This window comes from Varanus komodoensis, unplaced genomic scaffold (genome assembly GCF_004798865.1).
Source record: "Varanus komodoensis strain SLA01 unplaced genomic scaffold, ASM479886v1 scaffold1, whole genome shotgun sequence".
Taxonomy (NCBI): domain Eukaryota; kingdom Metazoa; phylum Chordata; class Lepidosauria; order Squamata; family Varanidae; genus Varanus; species Varanus komodoensis.
Window position 1 is genome coordinate 28,161,927 of NW_025335268.1, and position 20,608 is coordinate 28,182,534.

The 20,608-nt window shown below is 39.6% G+C and overlaps 1 protein-coding gene across 3 annotated transcripts in view; it reads left to right on the forward strand.

Annotated features, from left to right (window-relative positions):
• Positions 1 to 16,128, forward strand: part of COG2 (component of oligomeric golgi complex 2) — a 32,616-nt gene extending 16,488 nt beyond the window's left edge. For 2 of the 3 annotated variants that reach the window (XM_044420715.1, XM_044420724.1), the window contains 13 exons: positions 810 to 918; positions 1,215 to 1,394; positions 1,836 to 1,960; positions 3,134 to 3,260; positions 4,327 to 4,466; positions 7,007 to 7,068; positions 7,702 to 7,853; positions 8,069 to 8,269; positions 9,580 to 9,652; positions 10,492 to 10,634; positions 11,573 to 11,712; positions 13,957 to 14,137; positions 15,692 to 16,128. In XM_044420715.1, the coding sequence (XP_044276650.1) occupies positions 810 to 918; positions 1,215 to 1,394; positions 1,836 to 1,960; positions 3,134 to 3,260; positions 4,327 to 4,466; positions 7,007 to 7,068; positions 7,702 to 7,853; positions 8,069 to 8,269; positions 9,580 to 9,652; positions 10,492 to 10,634; positions 11,573 to 11,712; positions 13,957 to 14,137; positions 15,692 to 15,793 (1,735 nt within the window). In that variant the 3' untranslated portion in view covers positions 15,794 to 16,128. The remainder of the gene's footprint in view (positions 1 to 809; positions 919 to 1,214; positions 1,395 to 1,835; positions 1,961 to 3,133; positions 3,261 to 4,326; positions 4,467 to 7,006; positions 7,069 to 7,701; positions 7,854 to 8,068; positions 8,270 to 9,579; positions 9,653 to 10,491; positions 10,635 to 11,572; positions 11,713 to 13,956; positions 14,138 to 15,691) is intronic. The other variant, XM_044420735.1, reaches the window with a different exon arrangement.
• The last annotated feature ends 4,480 nt before the right edge of the window (positions 16,129 to 20,608 follow it).

A 20,608-nucleotide genomic window follows, 5' to 3' on the forward strand; every position in this document is an offset into this window, starting at 1 on the left:
TTACAAATGCACGTGTATCCATTTCATTTTTGTATACTTGTTAGAATGCTGTGGTTGGCCCAGTGTATACATGTATGCCCTCTTCATGTCTACTGAGAGATGTGTCCTGCATGCTTCATTCTGCAATACCAATATTAGAAAAATATCACTTGTGAGAAAGGCATAAGACTAAAACATTTTCATAGCCTATGGAATCTTCTTTCACTGTTTAATAAGAAAATCCTTCAAAACGCAAAATTTGAAAATGTCAGTTTTCTAGCCAGTTTTCTTACCTTTATATCTTCCTGATGTCAGTATAAGAATATGATCTCATGTATTAGTTGGTTCAAAGCGAGTTGAATGCATGTGTCCAATCACAGACTTGTTACATAATCTACATGGTCCCTGTTGCTGGAAACTGGGCCACCCATTATTGCGGGGCTTGAACAGGTGTTTCTTGCAAAGGGAAACCCATTAAAATAGAGTCCTACAGTGAGAACATTTCTTCTTATATAAGTGAGTGGCAACCATTCACTTATATAGAAGAAAAGAAAGGGGTAACTAAAGGATACTGTAATGGTGGAGTGTGAACTTGTTTCCTGTGCTATGATTTCAGTCAGCTGTTCCCAACAGTCTAACTATAGATTACTACATAACCCTGATTTCTTGCCATATAAAATGGCCCTGCCAATGTATATTTAAATATAAAGCAAATGTTTGGAGCTAGAGTAAAATCAGAACATCTTTTGCAAGAGAATAAATGGATTTGGATTATGTTCTGCCACTGTGTATTAAAATTACGTCCTTACGCTTGTCTATTCTTTTTCAAGCCCACTTCTGACTGGACAGATTTTAGAGCGAATTGCTACAGAATTCAACCAGTTACAATTTCATGCAGTTCAGAGCAAAGGAATGCCACTTTTAGACAAGCTGAAACCAGTAAGTATGTTGCCTTATCACAGATACATACGTACATACTCAGCAGTATTATTTTCTATTTTGCTCTAGATCAAGGCACAATCCTATGCATGTTCAAACAGGAAAAAGTCCAGCAACACCCAGCACAGAAACATGCATCATATTCTACCTTTATTTAAAGAAGAGTGAATGGAGCCATGTATATGAATGTTCATGCTCTTATTTTGGAAGATATTTGAGAAGAATAGGCAAGGATCTTGCTAATAATTATTTTAGTGCAGCTAATATTTTCATTTGTGTTAAAAAAACTCTTCTAGCGTATAGTTGGAATAACCGGTATGTTGCAACAATCTCTGGAAGGATTGCTTTTAGAAGGTCTTCAGGCTTCCAACATTGACATTATACGCCATTGCTTGCGCACCTATGCAACAATAGACAAAACACGGGATGCTGAAGCATTAGTTGGTGAAGTGCTTGTGAAACCATATATCGATGAGGTAAGAAAAGCTGATGGTAAATGATTTGGTAATGTTCTTGTATGTATGTATGTCTAACTTTTTGGGGCTACTGCTAGCTTATCAGAACTGGCTAAATTAGAGTAAAGGTAGAGTAGAAAAGTATGCCAGTCACTTGACCTCGTTCACTATATCTTAAAAACTTAGGTGCCAAAAGCATATACTTTAGCATATAATGGCAATGATGCACAACAACATTGTGAGTCTATGTATTGCACACCCCTTTGCAATTGCTCCTAAAAATTAAAGTTGATTTAACAATCGTTCATCTCCTATTAAAAAAAAAAAAACAGTATTGTGAGCCTATCTGTATCTAAACAGTAATTATTGACTTTGGACTGCATGGAGTCTTCTTCTTTTTTGCATTGTTTGCATTCTTTTCTTGCATGGTGCTTCACTTTGATGTTGAATGCTTTTTAACAGGTGATTATAGAAGAGTATGTTCAGTCTCATCCTAATGGCCTCCAGACCATGTACAGTAAATTGCTGGAATTTGTTCCTCTCCATTGTCGCCTCTTACGTGAAGTAACAGGGGGTGGTATCTCAAGGTAACTCTTTTTTCAATGTTATGAACCATGTTGTAAGGGTTTTTATAAACAAATAGGTACTTTAAATGATGTGAGTAGAATTCCTGATTCCCTTGGTGAAATCTGCAGTAATCTATATCCTGCGGCAAGGAATAGCTGCCATGGGACATGCTGAGAATATTTTTAATGAAAATATAGCTAATCCATCTAGTCCAATTGACTACAGTATCTGGCAGTAGCTCACCAGGGATTCAGACAGTCCTCTTACCCTGGCCTACCTGGAGATACCAGGGATTGAACCTGGGATCCAGACTAGGTGCTCTCCCACCAAATTATGCCCCCACATTACATGCACACACTTAATATTTTTTTAAAAGTTTAAAAAGAAGAAAGAAAATAATACAAGTAACAATTACATAGAAACATAGAATGTCAAGACTTTTTAAAAAAATCTCGGTTAGCCAACAATTACTATCCTTCTACTCAATCTTTTTTTTTCCAACTTAGTTAAAATTCGTTGTAAATTCTTCTAATCTCTATGCATACTATGTTCTGTTGCTGCTTTTTAAATCCTGCTGGTGCAAAAAGAAAAAAAATCCCCTGCAGAGGAGGAAGTGAATTGCATTTCACGTATGGCTTATTTTGGAAGAGCAATAAATGGATTAGGGCCTGGCAGCACTTATCTCAGTTTTTGGTGATGTTGTTCACAGGCATGTTTTATTTAGATGTCCAAGCATTGTTTGCTCAGTCCCATTTTTAAGACAGTTTGAATTATTAATCAGTGATTTCTTCCCAATAAATTATCCTGTGTTTGTATTAAGACTAGTGTGTGATATAATATGACCCAGCTATAAACTATGCCATAAACTGTGTATGCCTCTGTTTGGCTCCTGGTTCCCCTCTGCCCCAAATGTCAACTCACTGCTCAGCAGAAAGTGATTTTAGATTTAGAATATATTTTCTAGATAAATTCTCCAGTCCTATAAAAACAACATGCATTCTTTAAATGGTTATGTATTTTGCAGCAGGAGACATCAATTGGTTTTAATCTGATGATGACAGCAAAGTGTCACAAATAGAAAGCATGGCTGTGCTATGAAACCCAGCGCTATATATGGTGCAAGATATTACTGTGGATTCTTTTATTTTCAGTAAAAAATCATTCATCAGATAAATATTAATTTAATCTTGCAGTGAAAAAGGGAATACTGTTCCTGGATATGACTTTTTGGTTAATTCTGTGTGGCCAGAAATAGTTCGTGGTTTAGAAGTTAAGTTGCCTTCACTCTTTAATCCGGGGAATCCAGATGTCTTTCATGAGGTAACTTTAAATATGTATATTAACTATATCTTTTGACAGAGTGAGCCAAGATGTGCAAATCTTCTAGATTAATTGGAAAAAGAAGTTTAAATACAAAATGCTGAACTATTACAGAGGTTGCAGTTTCTACACAGAGATTAATACTAATGTAAAGGAAGTGTTTATTTGGTAATATGAAATGCTCTTGAGCAAACAGTATTTGAACTTCTTCAATCTCAGGCTGTTTACTTAATCTCTTATCCAAAAGTCTCAACTCTGACTATTAGATAATTTCTCATTAAGCACTTCAAAAGATAACCTCAGAGAGGTGTACAAATACAGAAAGATTTTCTGAAGCAAAATTAATTAAGTGCAAGGCAGGGGAGGCTAGCATGGGAACTAAGGACGAGTACATGGGCCTTCCCATTTTTCCTCACAAGTCCTCATATTGATCTTCCTTACTTTCACTTTTCAGTTTAACTCAGTAGAACTTACATTTAGGTAATTATACATTTCTTGATTGATTGATTGATTGATTGATTGATTAAATTTGTATAAAAGCCACCCATTAGCATAATGCTGTTTTTGCGTCAGTTACAATAAAAATGACTGCCCAGATTGGTTCAGTTTGGTTAAGATTGTTAATGCAGTAGGAACAATTAGCGCTGAAAATGCCATTTTCCCTTTATTATGGAAATAAGATGAATGGCTTTTCCAGTTCTGTTGTTAACTGTGCATGGATTTGATGGATTTCTCATGGGTTTCAAAGGAAGATAAAGTAGAGCGCTATGAGCTTTCCCCCACCTGGTACTCTCCAGGTACTTTCGACTGGAACTCCCATGCTGGCTGGAAGTTCCAGTCCAATGTATTTGGAAGGCACCTGTTAGAAACATAGAAACAGAGCTAGTCAGAAGAGGTCTCCCGGGCCATCTAGTCTGACCCCCGGCTCCAGCCGGCTCCTCTTACGACATGCCCACCATGTGCATGTCCAGCCTATGAAAAAAATGGGAAGGCTGCACTATGTTTGCTATCCATCTGTTTAGTAATCTACTTAGTATGCAGCTTAATATATATTTTCCATCTTCAGAAATACACTGTAAGCATGGATTTTGTAAGGAAGTTTGAACGGCAGTGTGGTTCCCAAGCCAGTGTAAAAAGACTAAGATTGCATCCCTCCTACCAGAGCTTTAATGATAAGTGGAATTTACCTGTTTACTTCCAAATAAGGTCAGTATTTTGAGTATTATATCAAAGGGGCATGTGCACAGTTTGATCATTGGTACACTTTACTGTCAAAAGATGTGTCATTTTTTGGAAGATGCATTTGTTTGCTGCTGCTAAAAACATATGAAAAGCCAAAATGGCATGTTCACATAGCTAGCTCTGCAAGCAGACAATCAGAAGAGCATCCAGAGATACCCACATTTTGGGTGCTGTACTTCACTCTCTTGCTTATCAGCTTGCCCAGGACTGATGTGCATTAATTTCAAATCTTACAGAACTTTGCTGTTGTATTTTTTGTCAACTTTTCTGCTATGAGGGAGAGGAATAGTTTCTCATCTTTACTTATCTGGCAATTCATAAATTTATTGCTACAAGATGCCAGTGGAATTATAAGAACTGGTAAAATTCTTATTGTCTTTTTGTGGTAAGACATGCATTTTAGGATGCAGTCTAAATAAGCCTCTGAACTCAGAAGCAATTTTCACCATCCCTGCATTTTTCCTGCAATGGCATTTCAGAAGGATTCTGTATTGGCTTCAGGATACCTTATATCCTGGCTGTTTCAGGCTGCTTTTATTCCTGCCCCCTTTAACCCCTCTCTGAAGTTGCTTTCCCAGCCTCAGAGAGCAGCCAGCACAGTTCTTTCCATGTGGGCTGTTAGAAGGAGGGGCACTGAAGCTCTGAGTCCCAGCACTGAGGTCACAGTGCTGTCTCTGACCTTGCATGTGGGAATGCATGCTATCCTAGGGTCTGCAGACAAGGTTAAAAAGCCGCTGCTGTAGGGAGGGAGCAAGGAATTGCGAGATGCAGATGGCAGGACGAAGGCACCTGGGTTATGTCCCAGAGCCAGCTGGGGGCCGAAGTGGAAGGACAGGCAGAACAAGGCACAGCAAGCCTGATCATGTCTTAGGAGCACCTTGGGTTTTTCACTGTGCAGCCTATTTGCAGGGTCACTTAGTGCGACAAATACAAGCACTGACTTAAAAAGAAATTAGCTACTCTTTCAGAACTATATTTCTAAGAAATGTGGCTGGTTGTCAATCAAGGTTTATGATAGTGCTTTTGGAGTTGTATCTTCTTTTTTTAATGTTCAAACTATGAGTTGAACTATTGATTTCTATCCCCTAGAACTGTTTGTAGAACCTTGTGCCAGTGTCCATTAACAAATACGATGGAAACTTGGAGCTGCGGTCATGCGACCTAGCCATAGGTCAACTCAAGCAAAGCTAGGGCACATGTCCAACTTGAGCAATTCTGGCAGCCAGTTTGATGGCCTCTGTGTGAATAGAATGCTGAACTAGATAGGCCTTGGATCTAATTCTGTATAGCTCTTCTTATGTTCTTATATTCTCTGCTTTCTTCTACTTCCTTTAGTGTAAAAATAAATGTTAATTCCACAAAGTAGGGTGGTTATGTGCATTTCCAGAAATAGGCACTTTTTCACTGTAATGCTGTTAACCCTAATGCATTTGTCTCTTGTATAACATAAAATTTGGTTGCAATTTGCAAAATCCCCAAAGTCTTCTTAAGTAGATAATGAAAGTTCTGGTGCAAACTGAGTGGAGGCTAGGAAAAAGTGTGAGCACCCCTGTTGGATTATCAACCTTTTCCAGAAACCTGGCTGGATTCCTTAGGGGCCTCATGAGGTCAGGTATCCCCTCTGCCCTCTTTCATCAGCCTATCCTGTTGTCTGGGGTTGACCGTTATATCCCATGTCTTGCATTCTGTCAGCATTATTTTTTTATCTTGGCAGCAAGAGCTGACACTGATAATGAGAGTGTACAGCCTAGAATTACTGGATAAATGTAGATCAGTCCTGCAAACAGGCAGTCTTGGTTTCAGGATCTGTTTAGCTATGTGCATGAGTGACTTGGGCTCAGCCAGATTGGGCAAGAAACGCTATCACAGCAGCACTTTATGTCACAGCTGTCATTTCTGTACTCCAAACTCCTATAGAAAAAGAAGTGAGGCTTGTTTTGCTTCAAAAGTGGTAGTGGAGACATAGTGGAGTTTGATTTCAGTATATATACATTTTATTCATTCAGCTTGGTTTATTTAACTATTTATTTATTCAGTTATTAATCGTTAATGTAGTAATGCTGCCTCCAGCAACTGAAATTCTCTGAGCGATTAGCAATGTAATTCCAACCTGTTGAATTCAAGTGGAATAAAGAACCACCATGTAAATTAAATAAATAAAGTCAACAGCAGTAAAACTTATGTAGAGCAGGACTAAAGGCACCAAAAGGTTTCAAGATCAAATGCCCTGGAAAATATAAAGGCCTTCACCTGGTAGTAGAAAGAATACAGTGTGGATACTTAGATGAGTTTGTCTAAGGAGGACATTCTGCAACTTGGGTTGTATCACCAAAAAGCTGTGGTAGGGTGTGATATTTTGGAGACTCCTGCAGTATTTGAGTTTGAGATATGTTGGGGGAACTTTAGCTGCTGCTCTTGCAGTGCTAAAATGCCAAACATAAGCTTAAGGTAATACTTTTTAACTGGAGTGTCACAGACCACTTACATTTGTGTTTATTTTTTAGGTTTAGAGAAATAGCAGGGGCCTTTGAAGCATCCCTATCTGATGACTTGGGGGAAGCTCCAGGTAAAGTTCTTTATCATAATTGCCATCCATAAATGCATTTAAGTTTGCCACTGAATGCAAAGCTTCATTTTCTCTTACTATAACGTTGAAGGTCCTCATATCTGTCATGTTGTAATATTGGGATCTCAGGTACCTCAGTTATGCTACAGGAATAGTTCAGTGCCTCTGTTTGTTCAATCCTCTGAGGAGGACCAAAATGAAATAATTACTTCTACTCCTCAGGAATGTTTCCTGCTTTTAGTCAATGACACCTACTGTAGGAGAACTCATGTCTACTGTGATGCCCCAAAATTAAATAGTGGTGAGGAATTGATGTGTAGCAGGATCCATCAGAAGGCATAATATATTAGCTTCAAATGAAGAAAACTGAATTGCCTTGAAAAGACACCTCTGTCATCTTATATGAGTAGGCTGTGCTTATAAAGAAGCTAGGCAGCAGCCATGGACCTTGAGCTGGAAATAAGAGAACAAAACAACATTTTGTTCATATGCATTGGTAGTATTGTCTAATAGCTGGATAGTTTTCAGGGGGCTGGGGCAGGAAGCAAACTAGTGCAGAAATGTGTATTTAAGGTACAATAATAGACCGAGATCAAAACTGCAAATATAGCTGTCTCCATTCCTCCTTTTCAGCTGGAAGTCCATATTGTCTCTTGGCTACACATATGGCATGGACAAGTTTACAGAAGTGTTGGTCAGCTCAGATATTCCTGCCATTACTAGCACACCGTCTGTGGAAGCTTTCTCTGCAGATCGTAGCACGCTATTCATTTTTTATTAATGAGGTGAGGAAAACTACAAACTGGTCTCACTGTTACATAGCTCTGCTTTTCTCAAACCTTATACTAGAATTTTCAAGAAAGCCTAAAAGTGGTAGGACCAGCCTAGTACTGTTTAACTGTAACTTTATCAAATGCGATTGCTGTCTTGATATACCGAGATGCATCACTTCTTTGTTGCTGCTGTGTGTATGTGTGTATGTTTGTGCTTTATGGAACAGCTTTTGCTCAGGCCCATCTCTAACGAAAGTTCAAAGGACCATAAAAAACTACTGACAAGCATTAACAAGGAATCTGTGCTGAACCCCAGCTCTGTTGAGGAACAACGGAATGACTCCAGTCCTGATCCTCAGTCTTTACCTTCCATTTCTACTACTCAACTCATGCTTGTTGCTGCGGATTTGGACCACCTTCAGGAATGGGTCAGTATGTTTTGCATGCAGTAATAAAAACCATTCCTCGGCATCCCAATGATTAGCATGGATGCTTTCAGATCCCTCTCTGAATAAGAGTACTGAGACCACAAGAAGTTTGCAATCATTCATAGACCCCAGCTGCACAACCAGGAACATTCCCTAGCCGCCATCTCCATTGGCCAACTTCTCTCCCCGCTCGCTGCCACTGCCAGCAACGTGCAGGGAAATGGGGCACAGTGAGCAGGTGCACCGGCCATCTTTCCCAGCAGTCAGCCTCCCTACCCATTCATTCTCGCCACTGCCACCGGCAGTGCACTGGGAAATGAGGCACAGTAAGTGGACCTGCCAGCCTCCATTCCTGAGAGTCAACCGTGGTGCCACTTGCACAGTGCATGGGGCTCAATTTCTGCCAAGCATCCCACAAACCCTGGGCATGCTCACCAGGAACTTGGACTCTGGGCACCTGCAAAAAAGGACTGGAGTCTGGGAAGCTGAAAACCAGGGAATCTGATGGATTTTCTGCCCAAAGCACATTTCTTGCACATCCATAGTGCTAATACTCACTCTGAATGCTGCAAAAATATCTGTTGCAAATGCAGAAGTTACAATAATCTTGGTGCACTTGGTATTAATGAGAGACCATATTTACAAAGGTTAATTTTACTTACTTTAAGCATCGTTGTCTGTTGGAGAAACCCACAGACTAATTCAATGAATGCAATGTGTTGTGAAAGAGATTATTTCCATCCCCTTACCAGCCACCAGTTTGTCATGCTCATGGCTTCTCCATCAGTTTTTCACAACCCCTGATAGAAAGCTGTACTTCATTTTGTGGGACTTTGGGCTGGAGGTGACTGAGCTACGTGTTCAGTTGGTGGTGTAAATTTTCAATGCTCAGCCTTTTCAGCGTCAGTAAGAGGATAATGTTCCACTTTAAAACTACAAAACCTCATAACTTGTTGATGTGCTGTATAGTCTGCTTGAGTATGATTTTACTTTTTAATCTGTTCTTCTATTGAAGGTTAATTAAATGCTTCGAGGAGCAAATATGTTATTTTGAATAAAACTGTTCCATTAATTCTAGATGTTTTGCCTGGAGGACTGAAGTGGTGTAGGGCATTGCATGCAAAATCCTTTACTTGTGTGTGCACCTGGTTTATTCTCTTAAGTAGTTTTGTGTAGAGTGGAGTGTGGCAGTAAAATTAGGTGTTTGTTACACACAAGTAATTTCTCCTTAATACAGGGGAGACTCGAAGATCTTGAGAAAATATATTCAAATGTATACATAATGATTTTGCATGTTGGTTTTCACTCAGCTTCCTGAACTGATGGAAATTATCAAACCAAAACTAGCAACAGTGGGATTCATGAATATAGACTGCATCTCAGGTAAAGATGAAATCAATTCTTTGTTACATGTTTGTACAATTGTAAAATATTACATGTTCACCTTCCAGTGAACCTATTCTACCAAATTTCTTCTTTTGCAAAACAAAATCATTAACTTGAGAGATTGTTCTGGATTCAAGAATGTTCAACAAAATTTTAGGCAATGGGTTTGAAGGTAATTGCTTTCTCACCCATTCTTTCTAAATGCTATTGAATTTCATACATGTGACTTCCTTACTCCTTTTTAGCAGATTGTGATTAGGAAATCGGGAGTACCCATGGAATTGCTTGTTCTTTTCTATCCCACCTCAACTCTTACAAAAGATACCCCCCCACACACTTTTTGGAGAAAACAATGATGAAATGTTATACTTGCACAGGTACATTTTCACCAATACTTACATTGTATGTTTGCAAACAATCATTTATGGTTATTGATAGGTAGCAAAAATACCAGTGCAAGCATAACTTCTTGCTTGGCTCATAGTGAGGCAGGGAGTTCACATGTGAGAAAGGAGGATAGAAGAGAAATGAGCCCATTTGATACTCCTGATTGCCAGCTATGGTCAGAAGAGTCGGCACTATTTTAACATCAACACCAAGTCTATGGGAGTTTGAAACATAATATTGTAACCTAAGAGCATCCTAAGTTGTAAACACAGCATAATAAATAGTATCTCTCTTTTTCTTGGTTTGTTTGTTTTTCATTACATTCTGTGAAAGAAATGAAGGAGATGAAAAATATGTGTGCCTTGAGTTCCTTAAAAAGAAAAGGGTGGGCTATAAATCTAATAAATAAACTAGGAGCTCAGATTTTACTACACTTTTTTCCTTACTAGGAGCACTGGAAGACTCAAAGGATTCTTTACTGGGTTGTTGGCCAGCCTTAAACAGTAAAATCATTCAGGATTTAAGTGACTCCTGCTTTAGTTGCCTGAAAAGTGCTGTAGAGATCCCAAGACTATATAGAAGAACCAATAAGGTAGTGAGTTGCATATTTTAAAAATAAATACTTACATGTTGTAGGATGTGTTGTTCACTAGCTGGCAGCTGATAGCCCCCTGCCTAAGGGATCAGTAGCTTCACCTTTCATCACCTTTCTGGATAGGAATAGTCCCTTGCAACTTTCGCAGGCCTCTGCTTTATACACTTAATAAATTTTGTATCTCAGCCTTCAGCAGTGCACTCAGGGTAGTCAACAATAAAAACTCTAACAATAATACATGCAGAGCAGCAGGCCTCATGGAGCCAAAAGGTTATGCACCCCCCTCCCCCCTGGTAGCATAATCTCTGCATGGAACAATGAAACAAAAATGGGTGGGTGGCACATGACAGCAAAAGAGTGGGTGTCAGGGGCCAAGCCCTTAATATCATGCAACCCACTGAATTGGTTCAGGAGGGTTTTCTGGATCCCAGGCCAAAAAAAAAAAAAAGTTATTTACCTCTGGTTGAACACAGTAGGAACAAGTTTTTCTTCATGTCCCCTTCCTTCAAACACTGGATGTTTGTTCAGATGTCAAAACCGTCTGAGGCATAATTTATCATCCTTTAACAGCCTATTTTCTTATTGAGTTAATTTCTGTTTGCTTTTCTACATTTTATGATATTGGCAGTACTCATTGTGAACATGCTGAAACATGGGGAAAGATGTTTAATTTGAGGGTTAGCTGGGCGGGGTCTGCTGTGTCACATTTCTGGGAAGCTTGAATTGCTGAAATCTCATCACCAGCTTTCTGCCTGATACCGTTTTCTTGCTGATGATAAAGAATTTCAAGGCTTTCATGAGCAAATAAAACTAAGTTTTCTAACTTGCCATGTACTGATGATGTGTGGAGTGTCATGTTTTGCTGGCTGTAGACACTAAAATGCCAAACTATTTACTCTCTTGTATTGCCCTCACCCTGTGTGTCATTTAACCAGGAAGTGCCAACCAAGGCATTGCCGTATGTTGATGCTGCTGTTAAACCTTTCTATCAGCTGAAGAATGAATACAAAGATACGTTAAAACCAGCTATAATTGAGCAGTGGCTTGAAGGAGCACTCAGTACAAGCACCCAGAAGTAAGTGCAAAATTTGGTGAGGCTTTATTCATCAATAGAAACCGGGCAACAGTTTACTTAGGTCAGAAGGGATGTAAGACCTTTGGCATGTTAGCTGGTCTCTTCTTTGAAGTTGGTTTTAATTGGTGCTGCTTATTTCTTCTATTGTTTGTAATTAATTTATTTCATTGTTCTAGTTTAACTAAGATCTTGCTTTTCTTCTGTATTTTATAGTTAGCTGACCTTTGGCCCCCTGCAGCCTGATGAAAATAGAAGTTTAATTTGTGATTACCATGATACAATAGTGTAGCCCCTCTGAAAACCCAGAAAATGGCTATCAGTCAGTGTCTACAAATACCAGCCTAGATGGAATATCCCCATTGTCCCTAACTGATTATAGCTGTTCCACAGTTTTTTCAGTGTTTAGTGTGAAATTTCAGAAGTTACTATAATGTTGGAACAAAATTGTAACAATTGGTTGCTACTGTTTCTTATCTGCTATATGCAAAGAAACCTGAACTTGCTGTGCTGTTTTGGGAGCCAGGTTTGTGTCTCTTGGGTAACACACAAAACATTCACACACTGCAACTCCAGCCCCACTTTAAAATGGAGTCAAGCAATTGGCCAGTATAAGTGCCAGTGCCTTGTTTTATAATGACACTGGAAACTACTATAAGCACATAAATTGAATGTTTAAACATTTCCTAAGTTCTGAAATACAGTATCTATGCCATTAATTTTGCTAAATCTTAAGCACCTGCCTTGCTGATTTCATTTAGTTGCAATGATTAGTAAAATCAGGTATATTAATAAATCAAATAGGTATTACATACAGAAAAAGTAGAGCACTGTCCTAAGCAATTTCAGTCTCTTGAAAATAAGTTACATTCAAGCACAAGTGACCATTTGATAGTAGTCATGCTTGTTCTTCACTTTAGTCATCCAACTACTGGTTGAGCCGTTGGCGTCACTGAGCAGCTATCGGGACATCTTACTGATGCTGTGTCTGCAGACAAGGTTCCTGGAGGGAGGGGTAAACTACTTCAACTCCACTCCTGGTGCTCAATCAGGGAAAAGACTCTGCTAGAGAGAAGCAGTTTTGCATTCACCCCAGAACCTTCTGCTCTTCCCTAGACTCCTCTCTGGTTTCCCCGAGACCCCAGGGCATCCTGCATTGTTGCTTCCTCGATGCTTATAGACAGTCAGCCAGGGCACGTAGACCTTCCCCTCCTCCAGTCTCATGAAATAGTTCTCTCCTCTTACTAATTTGGGGGAAAGCATTTCTGTCACCATAATACACCCAGCCACTGCCACACCACTCAAGATTACAGCAATACTGGAATGTGTTTCCCTTCCTCCGCCCTTGAGGCCAAAGCAAGCCCTGCAACAGTCTGTAACAGTGTCTGCTGGGCAACCCGGCTGACTTTCCACTTCTTGGCCTGAAACTAACACTGCACCTTTGTCTCTAGTTTTGGACACAGCCATGTTGGTTCCATCCGGGCCTCCTGAGCCTCATCAGCATCTGATTTCCCATCACTGCTGTTGTTCCTCCATGGCATTATGCTCTCATTACCAACAGCAGCTATCCGAGTGAAGGAGCTGCCAAAGGAGTAGAGTCTGTGTATTGGGAAAACGGAGAAAAGCTCACTTCAGGACGACTGCGTGGGTCCTACAGAAACCCAGAGCTGGTCCTGCACAGACTAATAGCTGTCTTCCACATAGGATTTCTGGATTCTGCTGAAAAAGACCCAGTCTTGTAAGAGATGTTGTTGGGTCTGACAATTTATGCCCATCTTTCTGTGTAGATAATGGCTTGGTATTGCTAAAATCCAGTCAAAATTGAGCACTTTGTCCCATTAAATTCAGCACAAGACAGAATTACATTTCGTTAGCTCATTTATATCTCTTCCTATTTCATGGACTCAGATTTATTTATTTATTATTTATTTATTTGAAGGTTTTGTATGCCGTCCCATTCGTGTGAGCCTCAGGACAGCTTCCAACACAATAAACAAACAGGCATATAAACAATACATATTAAAATCCGGATTCACCCTGGCTGTAAAAATGAAAACCAATAAATAATATTAACAGTTATTAAAATATTGTTTAAATAAAAAGGTCTTGGCCTGGTGCCGAAAAGCAAATAACGACGGCACCAGGCGGACCTCTCTCAGAATGAATTACAGCAGTTTCTTCTAAATATTAATGGTTCTGTTTGCAAAGAACTTACAGTCTAACCCTTTTGTTAATTTCTATTTTCAGGTACTTTGAAACAGTATCAGACATTTTGAGTTCTGTAAAGAAAATGGAAGAGAGTTTGAAAAGACTAAAGCAGGCCAGGAAAACAGTGACTGCAAATAGTACCTTTCCAAATGGAGGCATGAGTGATGATAACAAAATCCGCCTTCAGTTGGCCCTAGATGTGGAGTACTTTGGAATTCAGGTAACTTGATTGCAAACAGAACTGTTTTTGTTGAATAAACAAAGATAATGGTCTGCTTTTGCTCAGCCTGAAATAAATATTTATTTCTCTTTCATTATATTTCTCGATGATGTTCACATGCCCTTCTAACCTAGTATTCTCATAGGGGAGATTGCTACATTGCTGCTTGCCTTGAGCAAGCAATGAACATTTGATGGTGTAGTTTTACAGTCACGATTACTGCTTTTAGTGGAAGCTTCGAAGTTTGTTTTAAACATACAGGAAACCTCTGTATAAGATACATAAAGCCCTTTAATGAAATTAATTTAAATCACTAAGTGCTAGAGTGGAGTGGTGGTGGGACTGTTGGGCTGAGACCGAGGAGATCCAGGTTCTCGTTTCCATTTGGCCATGAAGCTCACTGGGTGACTTTGAACTAGTCATTGACTCTTAACCTAACCTACCCCAGAGGATTGTTGTGAGGATAAAATGGAGGACTCTTTAAACTGCCGTGGGTTCCTCACAAGAGGAAAAAAGGTGGGTTTATAAGTGTAACGTTCTGTGAGTAGTGGTTGTGATGAAGATGATGGATTAATGGTTACTTAACAGAAGTGCCACAACCAGATTCATTGGTGTTTTTTTCATCCAGACTCCAGTTATGTAAGTTTTTTTTCTTTTCTCCCAGCCATGGGAAATATTGGTCCAGAATGCAGCAGCAAAGTTGCTGATAGGGCATAGCTAAGTGGAATGTGCGTATTCTGTACCAGTTGTATTGGCTGTGTGTTGTTTGTGGTTTGATTTCAAATTCTGGTTTTGGGATTTAAAGCCATGAAGGCAAAAAAACAGCAATAAAAAATAATAGAAAATTAATAACATCATTAGCTACATCAGTGTAGAACATGTGAACATTCTCAATTTTTTAAAACTCGTAAGATCCAAAAGGCCTTGACAAATAAAAATGTCACCACTTAGTGTGGCAAAGACATCAGACCTTGCACCAGAAAAGCCTCCGGGAAGAGCATCCCATAATCAGTACACCCCTACTAAAGGGTCCTGCCTCACCTTCAGAGATGGAAGGGTCTCTGAGGATAATTATAATGCTTGGCTTGAAGGTGGACCGTCAGACACCCCAGGTTCAAACCTCTTGGTGCTTCAAGCATAGGAGCCAACACTTTCAGCTATGTTCAGAAATGGGTCAGTAGCCATTGCAGTTGGTTTAAGTCTAGCTAATGTGTTCATTTCCAAAATTACTCAGTTATCTGGCCACTGTCCTCTGTACCAGTTAAAGTTAAGAATAGTTTTCCAAAGCAGTCCATGTACACACATTACTGTAATCCAAAGATCAGGGTGTCCACAACCATTACAAGTCTGTTAGTCTGCTAGCCATACCACATGTAAGATGATTCTGCCTAAATGTGCATAGGATAGCGCCCTAAATTAAAGAGGTGACTGTCAGCACAAAGGAGAACTCCGTGGGCTTGTCCTGTATATCTTCTGATCATACTGTGATTTTGAGCTTTCTGCTTTTGCCTACCAAACATAATAAAGCAAAGCCTTTTTGTTTGTTTATTTTAGATGCAGAAGATGGGATTGCAATTGAGCAACATCAAAAGCCTTTCAGCTCTGTCAGAGCTTGTTCAAGCTGCCAAGGATCAGATATCAGCAGAACAAACATAGCAAGATTTCCAGATGTGTGATGAGAGCAGGCCTACTTTCAAAAAGAAGAGAGTTTATTTTTACTTTTCTCTCACCAAATACTATGTAGCAATGAAGTGCTTCCTAATGCAGCTTGTACAGCAAGTTAAATGTGTCTCAAGATACATAAGAACTTGTTCCACCAAAAAGGAGAACCTTGCAGGATAGAACATTTACTCTAGTTTTCCATTATATGGAAGACTGTTTATATTATTTCTAAATATTCTACACAGAGCTACGAAAGTCTTTTTAATTTTTATTGTAAATCTTTATCATGCTGTAAAAATGATTTAATGTGATTAAAATGAAAAAGAAAAGCATTGTCTTCCTTTTTATTACTGGGAGGAGAAATGTGTTAAATATGGGATGTTCTTGTTGCTTTTTTGTTTATACTGATCTTCAGACAATGTGAGAAAAGTGATATACTGTCATGCCTTTAATTGTATAATTCTGAAATATATAGAAAAGATTAAAATGAATAATATTGTTGAATTTTAAAGAAGAAAAAACAAGCTTTTGAACCTTTCCTGGAAGGTACCCACTAGTTTTTTCTGAATTGAAAAGATTTCCTAGCTCAAGAAAGAAGAGCCATAAAGACCAGTATTTTCAGCAGAACCATATAGAGAAACTCAGGGATATTCCAGGTACACTTGACAACAGGAAGCAGTACTTGTGATTTTGGCTGCACTGCAAATGAAATAGGACTAAAGCTTTTCCTCCAGCAAAAATGAAATTTCAGTCCAAATCAGGCAGAGATTTCAAATTCTGCATTTGAAGTTCAAATATGATTGCATCTAAATCTGAAAGATGTGGTATTAGGATTATCACAACCATATATGTGCTGTGCTCATGAGCTATGGGTGTTAACTCAGGATACATAAAATCCACCAGCAGGTTTCCTTTGTTAATTAAAATTTCCCAGCATGTCATCTCCATTAGTAACCTAGACTGAATGTACACAGATTAGCACAATGATTCTGCACAATCTAACAAGATCCTGGTTCTAATCCCTTCCTATTTTCAAAGCTTTAGGTAGTCTGATTTATGTAGATTTATTACAAGATAAATTGTTAATTTTGAGGGATTTTAATAGGGTGGGATAGAAAATGATTTAAATATGATAAAATTACACAGATTCTTAACTATATGCTCAAAATGGTAATATACAGTATAAACCTGAATTCCACAGGGTCTGCTTCCTGTTAGAACTAGAGGGGTTCAAAGAAATAAATATTGTCTTATTTTAAAGTGACCCAACATGCCTGTTTGCCTTGTGATTTTTGCTTTGGTGAATCACGAAGGAAGAAACAAATTAATGCATGTCTGAAAGTGAAGTGCCCTCTTTAAGAACAATTAAAGTAATCCCAGAAATCCTTGGAAGAGCATCAGAAGGTCAGATAGTATCATTATAATATATATTATAATTTTCTTTAATTTATACTCCTTAAGGTAAATTCTAGTAGAATCTAATTTTTCAACTTTTTAGTTTCAAAACTACCACATCATCAGAATATTTCTTGCCCTAAAATTGTATTGGGACCTCAGTTGAGAAGCCACCATACAAATTAATCGTGCATTATCATTTACACAGAATAAAGTTATTGTGTAGAATCCAAAGGATCTGTGAAAATCTAATTTTATAAGTGAGTTTATTAAAAGTTGAGATTAAATAGCTCTGCAATAGGGACTGGATATGGGCAAGAGAACAGGAAATGAAAAAGAAGAAAAAAGGGCTGGGAAGAATAGAAAACTTTGTTGTACGTATTGCTGTTTTAATTTAAAATGTATTTAGAAGAAACTATCCTAAGACTATATTTTATTAGCTTAAATGCCGTAGTAAAGATCTATGTGCTGCAAATGCCTAGGCTTGATGCACATACATAAAGCTAGAAATCAGAATCTGGAAGCCGAATGATTCCTGATGAGTTTCAAGGATTACTCTTTGCTATGCAAAAACAAAGAAGCCCTAGATGTAGTTGGGAATCTAGTTCTACTCCCCCTATCCATAACATTTAGCAGAACCTCTCTGAATCCTGATATTATGACTTAGAAATATGAAATTTCATGACATTAGAATGTGGCCAATTGTATGGCATAATGAGTGGGTTACCTGCATCTCTTGAGCCTCTTTATCTGTGTGCTCCGCATTAACTAAGCCTTGTCAAAATGAATGGAGCAAAGTTGCTGCCATGTTCTCCAGCCTTCCTTGAAACTGAAAAGGGAGGAGGATAATTCCTTTCTCTGCCACTCCAGCTCTGGGTATACTCGTATCCATATGTTGCATTTTTCCTACCAGATTCACTGTCATGTATTGTGGTGTTGGCTATTAGCTTAGATAGCTTTAAAAAGTATAAGTTTATAGAGAAATCTTAATTGGCAGCTATTCTCCATTAGAGCTAAATGGACATTTAAGTTCATTACCAGACTCTGAAAGCAAAGAAGTTAAATGTTGTTATAGTAATTTCCTGGTAAGCTTCTGGAATCATTTTGATGGTGACTGGACTGAATGCTATCAAAATAATTCCTGTGGAGCTGTAAGTAGGCTAAGCAACTCTTCTATTCTGATGGCCTTCTCCATTTCTCATGTCACTACCAGGCTATGATGTGGGCTCAGGCACATCACCCCAGGAAGCTATAAAGTAGGGTGGATACTGTTCATCAGAAGGTCACTTACTGTGTCTATAACCACTTGGAAAACTGGCCTGTTCTATTAGATGCATTCACACGCCATGCTAATATGTCTGTAAATAAGCCATAGTGGGTTGATTGTTGGCAGACAATTGGGCCTACCAGGGTTTGCACTCTTAGAGATGTCAGAAATGTATACTCTGGCCTGGTCAATTTCTTTGACTGTTTCAACTGTCCAAGGGAGTTGCAAAGAGGAGTAGGTAAGAATAGAGTCATAGAATAGTAGAGCTGGAAGGGGCCAAGAAGGCCATCAAGTTCAACCCCCTGCTAGTGCAGGACCCCGTTACACTATCCTTCACAGGTTTCTGTCCAGTTGCATCTTAAATGCCTCTAGTGTGAGAAAGACCACAACCCCCCTAGATCAATGGTTCAGTTGTACCTCTCTAACAGTCAGTAATTTTCCCCTGATTTCTAGCTGGAATCCTGTTTCCTGTAATTTAGGACCATTGTTCCAGATCCTGCACTCTGGGATGATGGGATCTTGTTCTTCCTCTTTGTGATAGCCTTCCAAGTACATGTAGAGCGCTACCATATTACCCCTCAGTCTTCTCAAGGCTGAACATGCCCAGTTCTCTCAATCTCTCCTCATAGGGCTTTGTTTCCAGGCCCTGAATCATCTTTGTTGTCCTTCTCTGAACCCTTTCCAGCTTGTCTGCATCTTTCTTAAACTGTGGAGCCCAGAACTGATCACAGTACTCCAGATGAGGTCTGCACAATGCTAAGTATAGGGAAATATTACTTCACATGATTTGGGAAGTGATACTTATACTAATGCGGCCTAAAATAGCATTTGGTCTTTTTGCGGGTACATTGCATTGTTGACTCATATTTAGCTTGTGATCTACAATGATTCCAAGATCCTTCTCACTTGCAGTATTGTTGAGCCAAGTATTCTGCATCTTAGAAACATACAAACAGTGAGTCAGAAGGGATCTCTTGGGCCATCTAGTCTGACCCCTGGCTCCACTCATGACATGCCTACCATGTTTAAGGATATCCAGCCTATCCTTAAACACCCTCACCAATGGGGCTTCACCCACCTCCTGTGGAAGCGCATTCCATACCCTTGGGGTCCGAACCATCAGGAAGTACTTCCTGGCATCCACCTTGAATTTTGGTTCCCTGAGCTTTGCTCCATTGGAATTCATTCTGCCCTCCATCATGGGGGGGGGGGGGAGGTCACGACCCACCTCTGTGTGACACCCCCTCATGTACCTGTATGTCGCTAACAAGTCCCCTCTGAGTCTCCTCAAGACTGAAAAGACCCAGTTCCCTCAGTCTCTCCTCACATGGCTTACCTTGCAAACCAACCACCACCCCTTTAGCCCTTTGCTGCACTGATTCCAACTTTGCTATATGCCTCTTGTAATGAGGGCCCTGGAACTGAACACAATACTCCAGCTGCAGGTGCACCAGAGTCATATAAAGTGACAGTAATACCTCTCTCAATCTAGAAGCCACACTTCTGGCTATGCATCCTAGGGTGGCGTTCACCCTCTTTACTGCCACATCACATTGCTGACTCATGTTAAGCCTGCAATCAACCAGCACCCCAAGATCCTTTTCACAAGTGCTGCTTTCCAGACACTTGTTCCCTAACCTGTACTTATGACATTCATTCCTATGCCCCAAGTGCAAAACCTTGCACTTACCAGCATTGAACACCATCCTGTTGTCCCCGGGCCACTTCCATATTGTGTCCAGATCCTTCTGGATCCGGAATCCCTGCTCCTCAGCCATAACCACTGCCCCCATTTTAGTATCATCTGTGAATTTGATCAGCAGGCTTGTCACTCCCTCTTCCAAGTCATTGAAGAAAAGATTGAACAGGTTTGGTCCCAGGACAGAGCCCTGGGGGACCCCAATGATTCCCCACTAATACTTAACCTCTGCTGTCAGTCTGTCAACCATGCCCTGATCCATCAGACAGTGCATCAGTCTATCCCAAAACTCCTCGATTTCTCAACCAGGATATCATGTGGCACTTTGTCAAAGGCCTTGCTGAAATCCAGGTAAACCACAATGATTGCATCCCTTCCATCTAGCCACCTTGAAACCTTGCCGTAGAATTCTACAAGCTTCATCTGGCAGAACCTGTTTTTGTGGAAG